This window comes from Cyanistes caeruleus, chromosome 6, assembly GCF_971803275.1.
Source record: "Cyanistes caeruleus chromosome 6, bCyaCae1.hap1.1, whole genome shotgun sequence".
Classification (NCBI taxonomy): domain Eukaryota; kingdom Metazoa; phylum Chordata; class Aves; order Passeriformes; family Paridae; genus Cyanistes; species Cyanistes caeruleus.
Window position 1 is genome coordinate 21,935,183 of NC_141706.1, and position 22,153 is coordinate 21,957,335.

At 44.5% G+C, this 22,153-nt stretch overlaps 1 protein-coding gene and 1 long non-coding RNA gene across 5 annotated transcripts in view; both read right to left on the reverse strand.

Annotated features, from left to right (window-relative positions):
* Positions 1 to 5,133: 5,133 nt before the first annotated feature.
* LOC111930774 (uncharacterized) overlaps positions 5,134 to 22,153 on the reverse strand; it is a 119,261-nt gene continuing 102,241 nt past the window's right edge. For 3 of the 4 annotated variants that reach the window (XR_015288381.1, XR_015288380.1, XM_086894293.1), the window contains one exon: positions 5,134 to 5,947. Coding sequence is in view for 1 of the 4 variants with exons in the window: in XM_086894293.1 (XP_086750419.1) it covers positions 5,926 to 5,947 (22 nt within the window). In the remaining 3 variants the exon portion in view is untranslated. Of the gene's footprint in view, positions 5,948 to 15,435; positions 15,550 to 22,153 lie in introns of those variants that run through there. The other variant, XR_002865302.2, reaches the window with a different exon arrangement.
* LOC147652509 (uncharacterized) lies at positions 15,525 to 22,151 on the reverse strand. Its single transcript, XR_015288382.1, has 3 exons — positions 22,071 to 22,151; positions 20,130 to 20,206; positions 15,525 to 15,658 (listed from the first exon to the last, which is right to left on the reverse strand). It is a non-coding gene; the product is annotated as an uncharacterized LOC147652509 (long non-coding RNA).

The window sequence follows — 22,153 nt, forward strand, 5'->3', positions numbered from 1 at the left end:
TTTGGCTCTAGGCAGCTGGTTGGCAAAACCTGAGAAAGTTTCCCTGTAATTAAGTGTTTTGAGATCCTTGCAGGAAAGATGCTAATAAAGTGGGTGCCTTAGATATGGCTATGCAAGGCTACTTCTTGCTCCAGGTGCTACAGGTGACACATGGAGAACTGGCACAGTGAAATGCAGTTTTCCAAAGCCACAATGACTAGGGGGAACAAGAGAGTAGAGCAGAAATCCCATGCATATGCAGTCACACTGCAGATGCTGCCGTAGAAGGTCATGCTTGCAGCTCATCTTGCTTAACCTAAGCCTCCCCAAACATCTCTGGAAAAAAGGAGGCAGAGAGCAGCTCCTCACTTGATCAGGATGCCAGACACCTCCAAGAAACACCCTACAGCTTTTTAGCTGGTTGCCCTGCCTTATGCTTCATGGAGCAAAACCATCTATTAAGCAAGCTGTGATGAGAGCTCCGATATATTCACGCACAGTAACTTTTGCTCCTCACTGTGCAATGTGTGGCCACCAGTGGGTCACACTCCATCTGGCCACACTTAAAGGGCTATCAAGAATAGGTCACCCACATGAATTTCCTCCAACTCTGATGTTGCACCAATGTAATGACATGACGCTGCTGAAATACAGACAAATTAAAACCAAGGCCAGGCGCAGCTATTCCCCAGGTACCTTTCACATGAATAAACAAGATAAAGTCTGGGAAGAAAAGCACAGGAAATGATTCTATTTACAGCATGATCACACATCTTCCAAAAGCAACTGAGCCAGCTGGACAACTTACTATCTTGAACCACTCTCCTGCTGCAGGATGCTGCCCCTTCAGATTGGTTGGCAAGGAACTGAAAATATCTCAGAAAGCAACCGCCCAGGCAGTTCAGACATCAAAAGAGATAATAACTCCCAACAGGCAACGGTGAGATGCAGGTGAGGACAGAATAAAGGGGCTGATACCTCCAGCCAAATGGTGAGTAACTCAGAAGGCAACTAGATGATTTTGAGACAGCAGCAAAAGGACCAGTAAGAACCAGTTCACCCAAATATCTCACGGATCATGGACCACGAAGCATTCCAGTTTCCATCTGTGGAAACCTTGCTGCCAGCACAGTTTCCTGGAAGGAGGGTCTGCTTTAACCAAGGTTTATCTACTCCCATGGCAGGCAGTGCAGAACCAGCTTCCCAATCAGAACTTGGGAAGTTCAAAGTAACTGCAAAACTCCTCAAGAAACAGTACTTCATATTCACTTGATAAGTGCAAGAAAGCCTTACCCATTGTCTTCCTCACTTTCTCCACTACAAATAGAAGAGGAACAGCATAGTCTGATCATCTGGAGGGGGATCACCATATCATGACCAGCTGCAGGGATAATATACCATAGATGGGTACAAATCAGCTAATTTACATTAAAAGTAACGGGGCATCTAAGCTGAGCAAGCCAAGGTTTGTGTTTTCTTAAGCAAAATTCAAATAGACATCTGAAGGTGAGGTCACTGGTCACTGCTGAGAGGCATCCTTACAATTGAGTCTTGACCAGGGGTGGTTTTCAGCAAGGTGTCAACTAAAACCAGACCCCTCTGCCTCTTCTGTAAGAGGCTGAATATCAGTTCCATGATCTGAGTTTGAAGAAATTGCTACCATCACGAGCAACTACTTTTTTCCTAGCTGATTGCAAATCAAACATTCCATTTTGATAAAATAAAGGTTAAATCACCCTGGATTTTGCACATGTGTTTGGATGTGTGAGTGTAGGCAGGAATTATTGAGGACAGTGAGAAAAGCTCCAGGTTGTATAATATCTGGAGTCTGTGAGTTAACATGAGACTGCTGCTGCCTCTTGCATTTCAAATTTTCCTGAGCAACTTTGTAAAGCATTAGTGGGGTAGAGGAAGATTTTGTTTTTCTCATTTACAGGACAGCTCAGCCAACAAGGCAGTGGAATCAGTGGCTTTGGTAGGACACTTGCTGCCCAAAGCAGTGTCCCAGAAACAAAAATATCTTTGGAGTCCAGTTTGGATGTGAGAAGAGAGACCTGTGAGTGTAATGCTTGTGGCTAAAGTAGATGACGCAGTGCTGACCTAACTGATTTTTTTTCTTCGCCCACCTCTCCCCTCCAAGATGGTAGAAAAGAGGTTCCAAACTCCTTGCTGAAAATGCTAAGGCACATGGGGAATGGGGAGGTGATTCAAGACAGCCAGCATGGCTTCTCCAAGGCTTCTCCTGCCTTTCAAACACAGTGGCCTTCTATGATGGAGTGACTACAGAAATGGACAGTGGGAGGGATACAGGTGTCATTTCCCTGGACTTCTGTAATGCCTTTGACACAGTCCCCCACAACATCTAATGACATGATGCTGTATTTAAATGGATTTGATGAGTGGACTGTTAGATGTATTAGAAGATGATTGTATGGTTGCACCAATGGCTCAGAGTCCCCATGGACATAGTGGCAAGTAGCATCCCTGAGGAATCTGTATGGGCACAAGTGTTATTTAATATCTTCATTAAAGGCGCAGGTGAAGGGATTGTGTTCTGGGATGCAACAAGAGAATCATAGCCAGGAGGCTGAGGCAGGTGATTCTTCCCCTCCACTTTGGTGAGACCCCACCTGGAGTGCTGCATCCAGCTCTGGGGTCCCCAGCACAGGAAAGACATGGACTTACTGGAACAAGTCCAAAGGAGGGCCACCAAGTTTAATAGAGGGATGGAGCACCTCTCCTATGAGGAAAGAGAAATATTGGGTTGTTCAACCTGAAAAGGAGAATGCTTTGGGTTGAGCTAATTTCAGCCTTCCAGTATTTGAAGGAAGCCTACAAGAAAGATAGAAAGGGATTTCCTAGAGACAAATGCAGACAGGCCAAGGGAAAATGGCTTCAGACTTAAAGAGAGCAGGTTTACATTAAATATTAAAAAAAGATTGTTTACTTGGAGGATGGTGAGACACTGGAACAGGCTGCACAGAGAAGTTGTAAAGAAGTAGTTGATGGGGCTTCACTTCCAGCCTCATCTCTAGAAATGCTTAAGGCTGGGTTGGACAGATTCTGAGTAACCTGCTCTAGTGGAAAGAGTCCCTGTCCACAGCAGGGGGGTTTGGAACTGATGCTATTCAAGGTGTCTTTCAATGCAAACCATTCTTTCTACAATTCTATTATTCCCTAGGTTATTAATGTCTAAATACCTTCAAAACATTTTCATTGCTACCTTTTTACTAGGGAACAGAGAAGAGACATCTCAATATTATTTCCAACTCAGACAAGATGAAGATGGGTAACCCCTTTTCAAGACAGTGTTATAGCTGGGTCTTCAGATTGTATTTACCTTCTATGCTAATTTGCTTGCTTTGTTTGACCTTCTAACAGGTACTTTACCCACTCCTCTTAGAATTCTGGCATTTTTGTGAATGATTTGACATAAAAACTAAGGAAGATGTGAAGACTCATCAGCTACCTTCTATAACTAGACTGCATAGCATCGCAGAAATTTTCCTTTCCCATGGATTGCACAGAGTGGAGAAGTGTGTTATGTGGCTGGACAGAAAAATCTTCAAGAAAGTGAATATTCCCATCAAACCGACATGCAGATAATTTAAAAGACCTAAATAAAGTGTTCCTTCAGCAAGACCTTCAGAGCACTACCATACCAGCAAAGGAATGTCCAGGTCATGATTGTCACTTCTAACTTCCCTTTTATTAGGCAAAACTTACCACTAGCAGTGGAATTCATGAAAGTAGAAGAGGATTTCCACAAACAAATACATCTTTCCAGGGATGCAATAATTATTTTACCACCTATATATTCTAGGCCAGACAGTTGAAAATAATAATAAAAAAACAAACCCCCAAGGAACTTTGGTCAAAATGAGCCAGCTGCTGTGAAGATGTCAGTGTACTGGGCTGGATGGGTGAGCTGTGAATTTGGCTGCTGAAATTCAATAACCAAGAAGAACCAATATTTTGGTTGGGAAATATTGAAGTCGCATGTTTGGTTGGCAACACTATCCCCCCAGTTTTTCTGCTACGTACCATTAACCTCATCACTCTTCAAACCCTGGTCTGTGCCCATCTGAACTGGAGGCCAAGTCTGCAAGCTGAATGGAGCATAGCAGGAGAGATTGGCCAGGATGCTGTGTCCTCTGCTAGTTTGGCCATGTGGTCCTAGTTTACATGTCTCAGGGTCTTTAAGTGACTGGCTTTAGCAACACAATCTTCTGAAAAATAAAATGTATTTAGCCCACCAACATGACCTTTACAGTGCAGCTGCTTCCAATCTCCACTGCTTGCTGCTCACTAAAGGGCTCCAGAATGAAAGGAAACCAACACCTGTTTCTTGTCCCAGAGCTTCGGATATTCACAAGACAAAGTTTGTCACAAAATTGTTGCACTGCAAATCAAGGGAGACCTAGAGTCTAATTGTAACCCTGGCATGTGTTCCTACTGTAATATCCCTCACCACACCAGGGTGCGGTGCCTTTGCTTTCAGCCATTCATGTGCCAGGAAAAATTGAGGCAAGAAGAGTAAAAATAAGCATTAAACATAGGACAATTGTTGTCATTGCACATTAGCAACTTCCCTGCTGCTGTGGAGATGGCACATGGAGGAGACTTGGACTGTCCCACAGCCAGTTTTGGATCACTTTGTAGATAGATGTATTTTCTGTATATTGACACCCATGTTTTTTCAAGTAGAGAGTTTCTGTTTGCCAAAATGCTTCTGGAGCCTGTGCAAACCATCCTGTCCTCCCTGTGCTCACATATGTGCTCACATTGCTATTCAAAACACCTTGCACACAGCACAGCTCCTGTAACACCAGGGAGAGCTTGGTGTGACAGGCTCCCAGAACATGAAACACAATCTGAGCAGCCTATCTTTGGCACAAATGAATATGGGTTGTCCAATTCAGTCAGCCATCCTACCATCCTCTGGCTATCAGAGCACAACCAGTGTATCTGCAGCCACTGAAAAAAAGAACCTCTGAATTCTTTCCAGCAGCTGCAAGGAGATGGAGTGGCCAGCAAAAGATGAAATCTCCACTAGGTCAGTCTTTTTTTTTTTTTTGCAAACCATGTGCTAAAAATGCTTTCCCGCCCAAAGAGACTTCATACGACGGAAAAGTAAAGCCAAGTTACAACTTCTTAAAAATAGGATTCAGCATTTTATATTTTCTTCACTCCCCCAATATTGTGCAGAGCCACCCCACGCACATGAAACTGTTGTCTGATTCACTCTCATGTCTCACTTGGAGAGAGGCTTTCCACCAGCGGGGGCACCTGGTCAAGAACATGACGTTCAGGGTGGTGCTGCCTCTTTACACTTCAAATCATTTCAAACGGCTTTATATCTATGACTACAAGGACCTTTGCATACACATAAGCAATGCCAGTGGGAGAGACATGTTGTCATGTTCTTGCAGTGAGTAAAGAGATCAGATCTTCTGGAAAATTAGTCTTCTTGGGCCAAGCTGACTCAGTGGTTTAAACAATCAGACTTCTCTTCTCTATCGGTTCGTTTGCAGTGTGACGCTCCTCAGGCAGCAAGTTACCCTCTGTTATTCTGGGAACACACATTTGACCTCTGTTACAGGGGTTTATTGTCAACATATGTCCACTGGGAACCCCAGCAACTTCTCCCATTGTCTATTGTCTTATAAACAGGCTTATAAAAGCACTGCAGCAAAGGCAATAATGCACCAAAGTGGAAATTGCTGGTAACTCAAAAGCTTGACTTTCAACTTCTGTGTCTCGCAGTGCTAGGAGAGGCGAGCCAAGGGGAAGGAACATGCAGCTTGCTTTTCTTGATGTCCCTACACCTTCACACTTGATTGTGTCAGGATGCAGAGCTTCCATGCTGCTGCAGAGTTGTTCGATGTGTGGCAAGGAGGAGTCCACTGATGCCAAAAGCATTGTGTGAACTGGGGTTCTTGGTCTTCAGTGGGTTTGAGGGGAAAACCTGGAAAAAGAAGAAAAGGAAAGCTGATGGCAAAGAAGCTTTTCTGGCTAACCCTAAAGTGAAGTGTAATTTATTCTTTACCAAAATTCCCAGTGTGTGGCAGAGCTATGGTAGTAAGCACAGAAAAATTTGTATTTTTGCAGTTAATGACAGTGAAATCACTCAATTTAATGCATGAATGAAACAGACCCCTGGGAGCATGTTCACCCAAGGGAAGGCAATATCCCATGAGATCAGTTTAGTCATCTGCAGTTTCATAACCCTCAACCCCCAAACTTTGATGTGAAAAGGCAAAATCCCCTCTGATTTTTGACATGGCCTCACCACTTCCAATTTGATGTTGTGGCCAAGCAAACAAAGGACATGCATAGGCATTTTGGGAAAAAGAGCTAAGTTCTTCACAATGCAGAACAGCATCTGGCATCTGAGCAAGACACAGCTTACTTTTCCCGGGCCACCAGATCTAACTGAGGGAGCAGGAAAAGACAAAATGGAACCAAAGACTTGCATTAGTGTTGCTGCCAGAGTCATCCTATCCACTCTGGTGACAGAGAAGGGGACACTACATCCCTCAAAATCCATTAGTTCCAGGGCCAACCATACACCAGCTGGTGGGACACGCTCTGCTGTTAACCACTAATGCTCAACCATGGGCAAAGGGAAGCTATCAGTACAACCAGGGCTCCACAAGCATGAGAAGAGAAGAATAATGATTAGGAAAAATTCACTTAACAAAGAGGAAAATAGAGCGGGAACATGAAAGAGACAGACAAGACATTGTGGAGTCCACTAGACAGCCCTGTTGCACCTCTTCCCAAAGGTGGTGAGGTAAAGGAAGAGTTTTTAGTCTGTCTTTATATTTTTAATGCACTTTCACTGTGTCCTCTCCACCGCCCCAGAGCTGTTTACTGCCCATGGTCATGCCTCTTTCACCAGGAAAGCAAAGGCTCCCATCCTAACCGAGAACATTCAAAAGTTGCTCAAGTGTCTGCAAAGGTTATGTTGTCCTGTTTTCTGAAGGCAAGGCAGTTTTATCTGGAAAAGGAAGAAAAACATTGAACAGCAGCAGCAGCAGCAACAACAACAAAAACTGAATAACCCATGGTGTTTGTTTACAAGAGCACATTCATTGGTGTCTGGGGGGTTGACTCAGTCCAAAATGAAAAGGGGTGGCACCAGGCAAACTCTCCTGATAAACAAGTCCACCTCCCACCATGAGGTGGTCTGAGGGCTGGCTTTCCTCACCTTGCCAGGCAGCCCTAGCCTATTCCCTCAAGGGCCCCTTCCCTTCCATGAAACCCTGTGGAAGGATGGCTTTGGGGTACTGATGGGTGAGCAGCTGCCACCCTTCACCGTGTAGCCCCTGCAAGGTAGAGAAGGGTTTTGGCATGAAAATCTGGGGTCCATGTCTGTTTGGGCATCCCTATGGAACAAATGAGAGGGTCTCACACCCACATGCCCTTTGCTCTGAAGGGCTGTGTCCCTCCTTGGGTCCTTGCATGACTGACTACACGAAGGAGACCTTAGCTTGTCTTACTTGGCACACGGGGAGGAGCAGAAACTCCCACAAAGAATGCCAGATATCATGTAACTCAATCTGCAGCTATCTCACCAACCACAACTGTGTAGGCAAGTCAGAAAGGTTGTGCTTGAGCTGCTCCTAGTGCTTAACATCATCAGATCATTCAGCCTGATTCCGTGATCAAAAGGACACAGTAAAGCCATCAGGATATGTGCTAAGATGGGTGCAACATATGTATAAGGAAAGCTAAGTAAAAGTCTCAGAAATAGCATCTGTGATTCACTGGCCATCCCAACTCAAGTTGTAAAGTACAACTCATCCAGCAGATGCACACCCAAAACACCTCCTAAAGATTAACAGTCACACACATTCTGAGGTGTCATTTTTAGCTGTGATTAATATCAGAGTTTTGGAGTTACTAATACTCTATTGCTTCTCAAAAGCAGAGTCAATGTCCTTAAATGGAGCAAATTAGTGATTTGCTCTAGCTCTGAAAAGAAATACTTTTAAAGGTGAAGAGTCCCAGTGTTGAAAAAAAAATTCAAATGAAAGGATCAACTCTTTAGAGCCATCAGCATCTTCACATCTCGCTGTGCACACAAAGAGAGAGAAGTCCATTTCCTCCCTAAGCCCAGGCAGTGGGAGTGTGCTTTGTTTATACACTGTCCTTTAGAAAAATGTTTTCTCCATATGCAGCCCAACAGGATCTGTGTCCATGTCATGACGCAGGTGAGGAGAAGGGCTTTTGGAGGGGAGATATTACTTGGTTTCAGGACTACCCCACTCTGCATGACCACAATATCACACTACAGTAAAGAGGCATCCAGCTTTGGTTCTACAGCTGCATTGCTCAGCTGATCCCTTTTCAACTCTGATTCTACTTCTCCGTAAAAGAGCTTTGCTATTAAACATGGAAGTACAGCAGCTGTTTGGACCCTAAAGCTCAGGAGTCACAAATCTTCCATTTATGTCTTTCTTATGTGGTCCAGACACATTTTTCAGGCTTGTAGCATCGTCTGAACCCTATTTTCCTTCATTTTGCGTCTGAAATTGGCACTGAAGTCTGTTTGCACTATGTAATCAAAAGGTATATTTGTCACCGCAGCACTACATCTCATATGGAAAATGGTCTCTCTCATTTCTTCCCCCTGTAATTCTCAGAGTGGCTTGGCACTGTCAGGGACAGGTGCTTAGGAAATGCTGATATATGGCAATTTTATGTTATTGCATGAAGCTGAAACTCATTTGCAATACTGATATAACAGAAAACTACTGCCCTGCTTCAACTAAATTTTGAATTTATTAACAGCATGTAGGCTGGGAACGTGAATAGCTGGCAAACCTGCATCCTCTAGCATCTGTAGAAAGGCATTATGAATTGGAAACCCCTTATTCCATTAAGAAATTATTTCAGAAATCCAGAGCACAAGTGGCAAGTGCTGATTGGCTACCGGCGATGTCAGACACATGTCAATAATATTACTTAATGGGTTTTCCTTGTCTTCATTCATAAGTTCCATTTCATGCAGCCATTGCCCCAAAGGGTAATTATGACACTTTTTGGGTGGCTTCGCTCTTTTGGCCTTTGGCCTCATGCCTCAGAAAACCACCCAGGGTATCCAATCTCATAGAAAGTCTTTGTGGCCAGTTGTGCTTTCTGGAGTAAGTACCTTTTTCTTTTTTTTCCCCCCTAACTTAAATAAGCCATGTAAATGTTTCAAAATATCCTTAGTTTCCATCAGTCCTATGACATCATTGCCCACCCCAAAGGAAGAGCTACGCCCCACACCTCTGGCCAGCTGAGGAAAACACCACTGGTAGGATGCTCATTTTTCTTGGAGCGGAATAACACATACGAGAGCATGTTCTCTCTGAAAGGACATTTTGGAGCAACTGTTTTACTTAACATTGTGTATTTACACAGTTCTCGTGTAAATATGCCTTCAAACATATGACGCAGCTGGGAGACTCAGAGATGATATTTACCTGTTTTAATATATCTCGGGATATATTTGGGTTTGGATATTTTTTGAAGATGAGTGACAAGGCTCTTTACCCATGCACTTTCAGTTTGCTTCAAATTTGAAGTTGATTTTTATACCATATTATAACCATATTTATTTAAGTTTCCCACATTCTGTCAAAATCTGTTTACACAATGAACATTTGTTTTCACTACTGCTTGTGAGGAATGAATATAATAAGTGCCAAGGGATTTTAAGAAGTTGAGAGAATTAGTGTTTGGAAACAATACATTCAGCTATTTCTTAGGGGAAGATTCATGGAGCACAGACACATTCTCCAGTAAATCTATCAGAATGAAGAAGTTCTCAGAATGAAGTAGTTCTCATGGAGACAAAGCATATCCAGTCTCTTCTCAAATTTTAAACATATTATAAAATAGAGAGTTTCTGAAAAAAAAAAGGAAAAGGACTTTTTCTCTCCTTTTTTTTTTTTTTTTTTTTTTTTTTTTCTTTTCTTTTTTTCCCAGAAAAAAATAAGCATAAAGTAGGTTAAGATCATTTTGCTTGTTGAAGTTGAAATCCTGGAGTCTGGCACTGAAAGCTGGTGTCCACTGCTACCCAACAGCATCCTTTTCCACTTACATTGCTTCACCGTAATATGTACTGAAATAAGAGTTACGATCAAATTATTTTTCAGAGGTTATTTGTCGCAGTTTTAATGCACCGCTGTAAATTTCAGCATGTACTGGACTGGATAATTCTTGGTTTAAGACTATCATAAAGAATATTTTAGCCCATCAAATGCTGCTTGCATGTAGGGATTTGCTTCAGCATTTCTCTGTCTCAGAGGCTGATGTTGCAAAATATCAGGGATAATTCTGAAGCTTTGATTTGCAAATAAGGAAAGGTAAAAAAGAGGGATAAATCTATACCATATTTTGTAGTATTATTTAGTAAATACAGTTTTAGAATTATTTAGAAAATTAACAGAGCAGCTGCTTATAAGGCAATCCTCCTCTCATTTGCTACTGAGATGCAGATTGAGTAATGGCTCCCCAAAAATCAACATTAGCATTACCAGTTGCAAATGCTGACACTTTATCAAAATTCATGTAATTTGATTTTAGATATTATACTACCCTTTATATTTCAAATATTCCTAGGAGATTTCCTCTGCTAGCTGGAAAATAATGAAGTGTGTAATGGGTTATTCCCTTCTTGACTGTGTCCTAACAAGATAGAAACATGGGGGTATTTCCACTGAAGCATTAAAAAAAAAAAAACCAAACAAAAAAAAGACAAATCCTTTTTACCAAGCTACCAAGCCTTTGATTACATATTTTACTTGGATGAAAATACACAGCTGAACTGATGTATTTAAGGTATGCATGAATACCACCCAATACCCCATTTTCTGTACTCTCTATGGAGGTCTTTAAACACAACTGTAATATAGTTTGATTCGTTTGAATGCCTTCTGTAAGGAGACATCTCAGTTATTTTGTCTTTTAAAGAACCTAAGCACCAACCACCCAAAAGCTGTTTCTGGAGGTTTGTTGTTAGAGGGTAAGCTAGAATATATTTATGATCCACTTATTTTCGCCTTAAACCTGGCTGTCCATCATAGGCTGACAATGTTTTCCTGCAGAAAAAGCTTTGTGGCAATTATCATTTTCTTTACTGCCCAATAACAAATGGTTTATTTTCTCACCAAAAGCCCTGTGGCCCCCTCCTGCCCTGCAGAACACTAATTCCTATCACCCCACCCAGTTCCAGGTTTTGCCACCAAACAAGCTTTCAGCTTGGACTGCACTGACCATGAAACACATGAACTTGCAGGAGACAGGCAGTGCCTCTCCAAGAAAGCACCTACAGAAAAGTAAATTGCTATCTTTTATCCATGGCCTTTCTTGTTTAGAGAAGCAATGTGTCTTTTCTCCTCCTTTTCCCAGAGCAGCCTCCAAACACCTATTCTTGTTGTCAGTCTTAAACCCACGGAAGAATAAAAGTCATCCCTGCTGGGGAACCCGCAGGAACACAGGTATTGCTAGGGAACTTCACAATGTAAGCTGGCAACAGGAGTCCTCAGCTGTCCAGAGACCAGAGGGAGGGCCAAGTCCACAGATCTTCCCATTTGAGATATGCTATGATGCTGGACATCATATTAAATATTCAGTGATCATTGCTATTGATGGAGGACCGCTCCTCTGTGTGCTCAAGACTTGGCCTCTCTCCTAATTAACTTTCCTAAGGCAATAAACAGGCAACAGCGCATGTGTCTCATATTCTTCATGGAGAAGAACACAGAAATTTGAAGGGTTCCTCCCCTGAGTTGCAGGGCAAGACACCAAGTACATCCTGCTAATGCCTTCACCAGGATGTCTTACGGAGCTTGGCAATGAGCTTGCTCCATGCTGTCCTTATCCCGGCATTAGGTCTGCAGCTCATTTGTTTTTTGTTACTGGAAACCATCTCCTGAGAGGCTTGAGCAGGTATCTTTGATACTTTTTCCACCACATATTCAGCACAAGACCCATGAGGCAGGAAGCCTTTTGAGACTACAGATGGTGCACAGAAAAATAATGCAACTAGTGTGAAGTGTCAACTCAACTGGAACTTGCTGAGTCCCAAAAGCGACCAACCCTCGGAAAGCCAGTGGAGAGCCCCATCACTTAAGCCAAGTCACACAACATATTTGTCTCATGACTAGATTGATGTGATCCAAATTCAGTGATGTTTTTTCCAGGTTGCAAGCTGGTGAAAAGCAAATATAATTGTTCTATGAACAGTCTCCTGCATTTGTTTAGGGTTTGTAATTCCCACAGGCCTCTCATTAATAAATGAGTACACAGGAATATTCGCATAACATTAATGGCCAGGGGGCATTTCACGGAAGATTTGAAGTGACTGGTCACAGAAAAATCATGTGGAGTCTTTCCATGGGTTAAGCAATGAGCCTGCTGGCTCCATGAGGTGGCTCTGCTTTGTTTTGCTACCTTGGGCTCAAAACGAACAGCTGTGCTTAACCACGACAGCCATAGGAATAAAGCTGGGTTGATGTTGCATGCCCTGGCCCAGGGATCGTACTCCATGAAACAGCATTAAAGAAGGCTCCTACCACCCTCTCCGAGCTCCGTGCACACATCCCTACCCTCCCTGATAGCCACAACCCCCTCTCAGCCGCTGTTTATTTTTCCTAGATTTTATAGTGTAAAAGCTATAGAATAAATAGCTCATGTGGGGGGAAAGCAAAGCACCAAGCTAAAATAGGAAAAGTAGTCTCAGCTAGGAGAGGAGAGAGGCAGACTCCTGCAGCTAATAATTCTCTGCATGGCCTAGAATAAGCTAAATCAGGACTGTTGGGAGGCGTCCCCAGGGATCTGCGCTGCCTGGCTCTCCAGATGAAGAGCTTGTCTGTCTGGGCAGATCCCATCCATCACTTCTTTAAAGGACAAGACCCTACACTGCCAGAGATCCTGCATTAAAATAGGGAAACAGATTCGGGAAATCCTCTGGTGATCTTCAAACCCTTCAACCCCTGTTTCACAGAAGACTTCAGGATCTTTGGCCACCTGAAACACAGCAAAAATGTACATTTGTACATCTCCCTGGACTCAGCATCCCCACCCCTTACCTGCCACTTTTCACCAGCAGCAACCCCGTCCCCCAAGATGTCTGTTTCTGCAGGGCCAACCCTGGCTGTAATCCCTCGGGTTACTCAGGTAGGAAGTGAAACAACAGTGCCAGAGGCAGCAAGGCGGATGCCAAGGGGAGAGCACACAGCGATCGGGGCAGGTCACGACACTGGTGTTCCTCGAAATTGGAGGCAGCCACACCTCTTCCCGCATGCGGCTGGACCCCGGGGCAGGCAGCGCGCCGCTTCCTGTTATTAGAAAACCTCAGGATGCTCTCGCAAGAGGAGAGCTCATTAACAAGTGAGCGAGGAGAAATGGAAAGAGCAGTGCCCCATGCAGCCCCGGCGGTGGGCAGCGAGCTGGAGCTGCCCAACCCATCCTACTTGTGGGCTCCTGTCCAAGGAGCAGAGAGAAAGAGCGAGCACGGGCAAACAGCACTGGAACCGCCACGGCTGAGCGTGGCGAGTATCTATCTCCATGAATCCATCTAAAATTCCCAAGAATAACAGGAAATACAGCCGTTAATTTTCTGTTTCGCTTGCTTTGGGGCGAGCCCACATCCCGCAAGGCCTGGAGCCAAAGGAGCCCCACAGAGCCTTGGGGTGGGGGACATTCAGATGAGATAATCATCCACTCTTGAGTCATGAGAGAAGAAAATAAGTGATAATTAAAAAAGCAAGTGGCGACCATGGCAAAAAAAAAACCCAAAAAAAAAGCAGGGAGGACAAGCACACAGTCAGCAGCCACAGGGAGGGAGAGCTGCGGCCTTGTCCTCGCTGGAAGGGAGCGGGCAGGCAGGCAGCACCTCGGCTGCTGCCGCGCTCCTCACGCACTCGCTGCGCTCGCTTCTCCCCGTGGCCACGCATTATCATCATTTATTCATTCCATGACCTTGAAATCCCTCTCCCCTACCAGAAAAACAACGAATCCCCGTCAGAAAAGTGGGCTCTGCAAAAAGGAGGGGGGAATAAAAAAAAAGGACTAAAAAAAAATAAAAATATAAAAATCATGCAACCTCCCATGTTGCTTGTATTAGGTCAGATGGGAGAACTTATTTAATTAGTGACTTTTATAGGGCTTTATTTTTCGATGCCCAGTGGAATAGTTAAGATTGGTAATAAGAAAGAAGTCTGGTCCCGTGCCAGCCCTCCTAAGACAATGGTGCAGGGAGGAAAGAGCTGAGCAATATATTTGAATGTTTTCAATGCCTTGGGTATTTGGTGGGGTTTTTTTTAAACTTTATTTTTCAGTGCCATATTCTAAAACCATTTGAAGGGTGTACATGGAGGGGAGGGGAAGGAAATTGTTCAGGGCGGCCCGAGGGGAGGATAACAATGAATAATGGAACAAACCCAGGGAAACTGCTTCTCGCTCTGGTTTCTCCAGGGCAGGGGAATTTTCCCCGGAATGAAACCCGCTCCAGCACAGAAAGAGGATGGCTGGCAGGTGGCCAAGCATCGAATTTTTGTTGTATTTGGAGGTGGGTGGGTCAGGTGCAAAATCATGATGGATAACCAGGAGGAGGGAATAGAAGACAAATGCAATTTGCTGCTCTGTTCATGCTACTGACCCTTCTCACAACCTGTTTCTGCTGCTCATCTCCATCCCAAAATACTGCCAGCTTTTTCCTCCCATGCTTTCCACTGAAGAACTAGCAAAGGAGGGTTCAGCTTTACAAACTTCCCATCACAGGACTATGCATTTCTCAAACTGTGGGGCAAGCTGACAATGCCAGGGAATGGGGCACCTTCCTCAGCTGCCCTGGCCCATGCAGCACACATCCCAAGCAGCTCAAGGGCACTCTCTGAGGCTGAAATGCAGCACACAGAGTATAAACCAAAGCAGATGTTGTGTTACAGATTTTATTGTAGTAGTCTTTTGCTCTCTTTGGGCCCAGAAGCTGTGCTACCCACTCATCTCCCACTGATAGGGGAACTTCCAGAGGCTGACGGCAAAGCTCTTCAATGCCAAGTGTTTGAAGGACATTCATAGGCCACCATCTAAGACAGTAGCCTCACCAGTGGCCAAAAAGCCCCATGCAGCCTAGCTGCTCAGTAGCCAAACTTTGGGAGGGCAGTCAGCCTGTTTCCTGACAGCAAGAAGAATAATGTTACAGCGTTCAATAAATTCCTAGCAAGCATAACCAAAAAAAAAAAAAAACAAAAAAGAAAAAAAAAAATAAAGTCCTATTGAGCTTTGTCCTTTGCAAAATGAAAAATATGGTTGTTTTGCTCCATGGGAGGAACAGCGGAATCAGCTTTAAAATCGACAGCGGATTTGGCCAGATTCCACAACCCTTTTGGCTTCAGCTTCCCTCCAATAGTCATCTCCCTGCCAATTTGGAGTGCTCAGGACACAGCTACACACCTGATGATACGCTGAGTAATGGCCTTGGCTTGCAGCTATCTGGTCCATGCAGCAGGGAAGTGGGAGGGTGGATAATTATCAGAGGCCTTCATCTGAGCAGTCATGGCTTCCACATGGCCACAGCTCCCTGGTGTGAGGGCCAGTGCTGCATCACACCAGAAAGGATGTAACTGATGGTACCTGAAGGGTGTGTGGTGGTCCCCAGGGTTCAGCAGGTGACTGGCTGCAGAGAAACAAACTCAAATCACTGATGGCTCTACCGGCATCATGCACCTTCAAAGTGAAGCAAAGCAGACATTCTGGCATTTAAAAGTTAGGTGAAGTCACACTGTAGAGATGGTGTTTGGAGGGCACTCCTGCTGAGTGCCAGCTGCAGTGTCCCAGCACCCATCCCGCCTTTTGCTGGTGTTCTGCAAGCCCTCATCTTCTCCTACCTACCTCTCACTCCATCCTCACTGACAGCAGCACCGTTGTGAAGCAGCACCCTCCGTGCCATCTCCTTGTCCATAGAGAAGGGATTTTCTCAGGAGAAATATGGGAATGTCAGGAGCACCGCACTGCTGCGGCAGCTGAGAGGCCAGAAGGGCCCTTGCGCAATGACAGAAACTTTAGGAGCACGTCCTGGTATCTATATGGTTATTTGTATCAGTGCTGACAAGAAGGAGCTTTCAGCACCGCAGCTTGGGTGACAATATTTCTTTCCTCACTGTTCCTGCCTTGACATCAGTGTGAGAGAGTAGGGGCTCCACAAGGGCATTGTAAGATAGAAAAGACAATTAAAAGAAGTCAGAAATGTGAAAGGATATGTCATAAAAGTCGTTATTAAGCCTTCCCTTCAGTCCCTCCACATTTTTCAAGGGGATAAATGTTCCCTCTGCAAAAAGAAATTTGGAAAATTTCCACCTATTCTACTGGCTGCATCCATGAGAGTATTTCTGCCTCTGGCAATAGATTTTGCTCAAGTCTCACTATGCCGATGAGACATACGGCTCCGACGTATGGCTCCAGTATATTTCTTGAGCGAGGAGGGCTGGTGTGAGCAATACAGCAGGAGGTGCTACAAATAGGCAGAAAGTTTTGCAAAAACACGGAGTGGGAAGAGTGTGCTGTTGCAGCTAAAACCTGTGCTTTCTACATCTAATGCAAACAGTCCTCTGTTTCCAAAATTGCTCAAAGCCGGCAGCTAAAATAACTGCTTTTTGACCTTTTTATCTTCTACCATCTCTCTGAGCCTTGCCATTCTCCTTTTGCTGTCCCCAGCCACCTGCCTTTGTCATTAGCAATAATCAGCAGCAATAAATAGGAGACATTTCATTGCTGAGGAAGCAGCCTGAGATATTTTGGGCCAAGCCATCCGGGCTTGAGCTCACGGACCCCACTGGCCAGCAGGAAAAGACACAGCTAAAGTCACCTTGCTTCCTATCGTGGAGCTACAAGTTCTGCCGTGAGCAATGTGCCCACACACAGCAGCTGGGAGGGCTGGGTCCCAGCTGGAAGTTGGCTGGGCTGGAGAGGAATTACCACCGGCAGGGGTTTCTGCAAAAGCAAAGGAAAGCAGGAGGGAAAAAAACCCAGGGGCAGCATGGCTGAAAGCAAAACCCAAGTATAATGCATCTCTGGTGGGACTAGTGGAAGGAAAGAGATCTCTGTTGTGGGATGGACAGAGAGGTCTATGCAGGTCCCTGCAGGACTTGCAGAAGAGGCAACCTCCTGTTGGGTGTGAGGGTCTGAAATGATGTGACTGAGAGGGGATAGAACCCCAGACTGGGGAAGATGGATTATCAGTGCAGCGGGATGGAGGTGTTCTTTCAGGTGCCCAGCTCTAAAAATCTATCTGCAGAGGTACCTTTAAGGCTCTGGGTCTCACATGCTTCAGTCACGTTTTAAAAATAGGACAGGAGGCTTCCACGTCACTTAGGTATTTTGGAAAATTTTACTCAGCCTTTCTGCAGCTCCTGTCAATCCTTCTCAGTGTGGTGCCGAGATGCATTCATGGCAGCATACAAATAGCACGCATTCCTGGCCTCTCTCAGCCATGGCTGGAGACACCTTGAAGGACCCAATAGCTGGATTTGATGATCTTAAAGGTCTTTTCCAACCTTAATGGTTTTTTGATTCTATGACTTCCCCAGCTCTCCTTCACACCTCACCAAGAAGTGTTGGGGGGAGGTACGATGCCCCTGGCTCTCCTGGCAGCAGTGCCCCCCATCCTTGTGGTGTCAAACAAGATGCCAAAAAGCATGAACACCACAGTAGCCACAACAAAAGCAATCTCAGCAAGGAGAGCTTTCACCTTCACAGCAGAGGCTATGTCTGGGTTCAACTTCCTCCTCGTTTCCAGGGACTTTGCCACCATGGGGGAAGCTGGCCCAAGACAGAGCCTCTGAGGTCTCTGCTGCAACCCTGTGGAAAGATGACATGACATTTGCACATGACATTTGCAGACCCCTTCACCTGCTCTGCAGTCACTGCTGGACAAAACTATCAGTGAAGAAGCAGATCAGGGTTAAGGGCACTGCCTGATATGTTGCCAATTACAGGAGTTAGTAGTGGGGAAGGATGTTTCCTATTTGGGCTTTTTCAGATTGGAAAATGCTGCAAAGTTCCGCTCAGACAGTCCAATCAAGATTCTAGGGACTGTTTGTTCCCAGTTTTGGCAGGGTCATGAATGATGCATGAGTAACAGCATCCCTTAATTAGTGTAATATGCTGTACCAGGTTAGAAAGCGTTCTCTAGTTCTGTTTTCCCTCTGCATGTGTGTGTGTATTTCTCTTTAAAGGAGAAGGAAAGAACTGAAAACATAGCAGTTGTGTTTTTGTTGGTTGGGGCACTGATGAACCCTGTTCCAATTGGGCTGGTTATGAATCACTGGAGAGCCATATCCACACCAAACAGTGCTGCAGCCAACCTGATGTCTGCTTGGCAGTTGTACTGAGCAAAAGCTCCTTAGTTATTGAGTTTTTTGCTGTCTGAATCCTAGTGGAATTAAGAGAAAAGAACAAACTACCTTTGAATTTAGGAGACTGGGTGCATAGGAAGGTGGGTGCATGCGCACCTGCATATGTACACATGTACTAATACACAAGGTTTGCTTTGACTTTTGGGATAAAGGAGAAACCTCCCTCACTGATTTTATTTGCCCTTGTCTTTTCTCTATTTGCCTTTCTTGCCTTCCCTGGTTGATTTTGTCTGGGGTGTTTGCAACATGCCCGTCTCATCCCAGCCATCAGGAACGGTGTTTTCCTTGTTGCTGTACCCAGGAGCTGCTCTGACACTCCCCAGCCTCCACCTCTGCTCACTCTTCGGGGAGGGAGTCTTCATTCACATGGCACCAGCACCTGTCCTCTGCCCCAAGCATTTCTCCCACTCCCATTGCAAGCAAGAGGAGTGCTGACACCCTCCCTGAAATCCTGGGTTTAGGCCCTTCTCCTCTGACTCATGCTTTTTGCAGAAAGGGATGCCTTGTAATCCCTCTCCTTTTCCCCCTTTCCTCCAGGGCTTGCGGGAGCCACCAAAGGTGCCACTGGATGATGCTGAGCCTCAGCTCTGGCCAGCACCACCACTGCTTTTTCCCACAGGACCCTCTTGGCAAGGGGGAAGTTGCTGGCGTCGAAGGCCGTGGAGCAGAGCGACACCGGCATCTCGGACCGGTGTGGTAAGAGAGAGCTCTCTCCCACTGGGTAACCCGGCAGCAACTGCTATTTCAGTAAACATATCATTTTGTGCTCAGTAAACACACATTCCAGAGGAATGCTCTCATTGTTTTTTTGCTCTGTAATGCATTAATGAAGAAATAAAGTTTAGGTTGTGTAATGGTGACAGCTTGAAGTCATTTTGCCTAGTGTTATTTCTCAGCAAAGGCTCAGCTCTCCCTGGAACGGGAGAAAGAAAAGACAACCAGATTTCACTTCAAACTCACCAACATGTGCAAAAAAACAATCAAAAAACGACAGCAATTAACTCACTTCCACATGCCCCAATAAAACTACCTCTCTCACTCACTCCGAGCTTTGTCACGTATGGGGTTGTTTATGGAGGAGACAATACAAAGTGGGTTTATACAAGGCTCTTGTTTTAATTTTTGTTTTATATCCACTGGAACCCTCAAGTAGTGAATTCATTTCCTGATATAGTAAACATTTCTGATGGCCAGGATTCTTTCTCTTTTCCCAAATGAACACAAACCCCTGGTCTAACTCACCAGCAGCGCAGTCTATACAAACAGACCCATCAGCTAAATTTTCAAAGAATGCATCTTAAGCACACAGCTAGGAAAATAAACAAACAGCAACGCCTTCATGAGAGCCCAGCAGACCCTGCTGCAAGTGGGAAGCTTTTCTTCCCCAAAATTTCTTGAGCCCTCAACTGCATGTGGAAAAACTATCAGCTTTTCCCCATTACTGCAGAAAACAACCTCATCTTCATAGCTGCACACCAATGGGTGCCGGCTCACTGCTACATGATCTCCACAGCCCCTCTGATTTGTGACCCTATTTGCACTATGCAAATGTCTTCTGACAGCTCTCTTTTCCTGTCATTAAAACAAACAATGGCCCCTGAAACCAAAAAGGAAATCAGTAACAGGCGAAACTCTTTTTCTCTCTTTCTTTCTTTTTTTTTTTTCCTTTTTTTTAGTATTTTTTTTCTAGGCCTGGGACTAGCTGTTAGTAATTAGCCTGAAATATTCACAAACCTTTTCTTCTCCCGAGCTGTTTTACTCATCCTAGTGGCCAGCCCAGCATGCTTAATATAATTGCACTTCCAAAAGACCTAAAATGAAAAAAAAACAAAAAACAAAACCAAAACGATGATCAGCCAGGTAGAAAATACCTCCTGTCCTTCTTTGGGTTTACATATCTCTGTATTTGTACACATAAGACAAAAAACGAATTATATTACTAATTTGAGAAGCATTAAAAATAGATCCTAGTGTATGAAGTAATGTGAAATAAGAAGGTATTTAGGACTGGGCGAGGAGGTTCTCAGGGAGGAAGACACACATTTCTCTTTAATCATCTCTATTTCCAAGAGCATCCACCCTGACTTAAACTTTACATCCAGCCCAAAAAAGTGCACTGTTGGATGGCCATGCCTTGCCAATGTCAGGTAAAGGACACCTGATTCCACTCCTCCCAGTACACAGATGCTCTGCTTTTTATTTCAGTGGGAACAGTCTAGATTCAGAGACTTCAACATGCTTACACACTCCTGGGATTTGTTTCTTTGTCTTTTAAATAATACGATATACATAATCCTAAACCAGGCCAGTTTCCCACCCCATCATACAAGCTTTGTGCCTGTAGGGCTCAGCTGAAGTCAATGGTGTTAATGTTGACATAAAATCATGGTGACCAAGTGGGAAATTAGTCCTGTAACACTTGATTGTCTTTTGCAAAAATTTTCTAAATGGTCGTAATGGTTTTGTTTGTGGTATGTGTTGCTCACTCCTGATTGTACTTCTGCCAAGTTGTACTTTTAACTATAAACACTGGCCTCTCAGAAAATTTGAAGTAAAGCAAACCAGAAAAGATGTTCAAAATAACGCTACAACCTAATTTAATTTATCCCATCGTAATTGCATTTGTAGATAATGAACAACGCAAACAAAACAGAACCCAAGCCCTTCCAGCCTTGCAATTGCTTTCACATGTGGACACACCAGTTACAGACAGCATATGGTTAAGTCTCCATCTGCATCAGGAGAAGTGTTTGGGAGATGGGGGGCAATTTGAGGTGACACCAGCCTCGGATCTCTGCTCGCAGGATGCCACCTATTGAACATTAGCCCATATGCCCACCTGGTCAGCCCTTCCTTTTTCTAAAAGTAACCCCCACCCTTAATTCTTCCAGTATCAATCGATCCACTACACATGTCAATCCCGGAGGATATATAGCTGGGCGACTGCTTGCCAAATTCAATTAACCATGCAATCGTAGTCCTGTCTCCTGGCCCTGTTCCAGTAAGGTATTTGCATGCTCTCTTGATTTTAATCTCATGAACTGCTCCAAGTAAATCCTGTTGAACTTAGGCCGCTGTTTTCAAATGCTACAGGAACTTTACAGATGTGTTTGACATGCTGTTATTACGTGAATGGTTTCTTTGGCCATTTCTCAGTCCTTGGGCTGCTTGTAAACTATGCAGCCTGACCGCAGTTCAACTATGTGTTGTTGCCTTTTTTTTTTTGGTTAATTTTCATTTGTACTCTCCTTGGTGAGTCCCTGCGTGTGTCCCTGTCTACCTCTGTCATGTGGCAGAGCTTCTCCACTTTGATTCGAGGAGTTTGGAACCCACAAGCAGCAATCAAAACCAGTTATGCAAACCCCCTCAGTGCACAGATTTGCACAAGTGTTTGTCCCACAGTTCACATTTACACAAGTATCTGCAACATGCCCCTATCCTCTGAATGTTTCAGCAAGTGTTGTTGTACCTGCCTGAGCGCTTGCCAGAGGCAATCACTAGGAGAATCACTGCCGCTGCCAAAATAAACTCACGGTTTTTATTTGAGGGAGGACTTGTAAATAGTATTTTTCTAGCATTCACCCATTTCTAAGTGGAACTCCCTGTGTGATGAATGCTGTTTACAACGCAGCTCTGTTGTGAAACAGGGAAAAAAAGGCAGATTCTTGCACTTACTGGCAGCACTCCAATGCAGTGGAGGAAGATACATCCCCTCCTGCTGTCATTCCGTTTCTTGCCCCATTTCTTGCTCTGCTTTG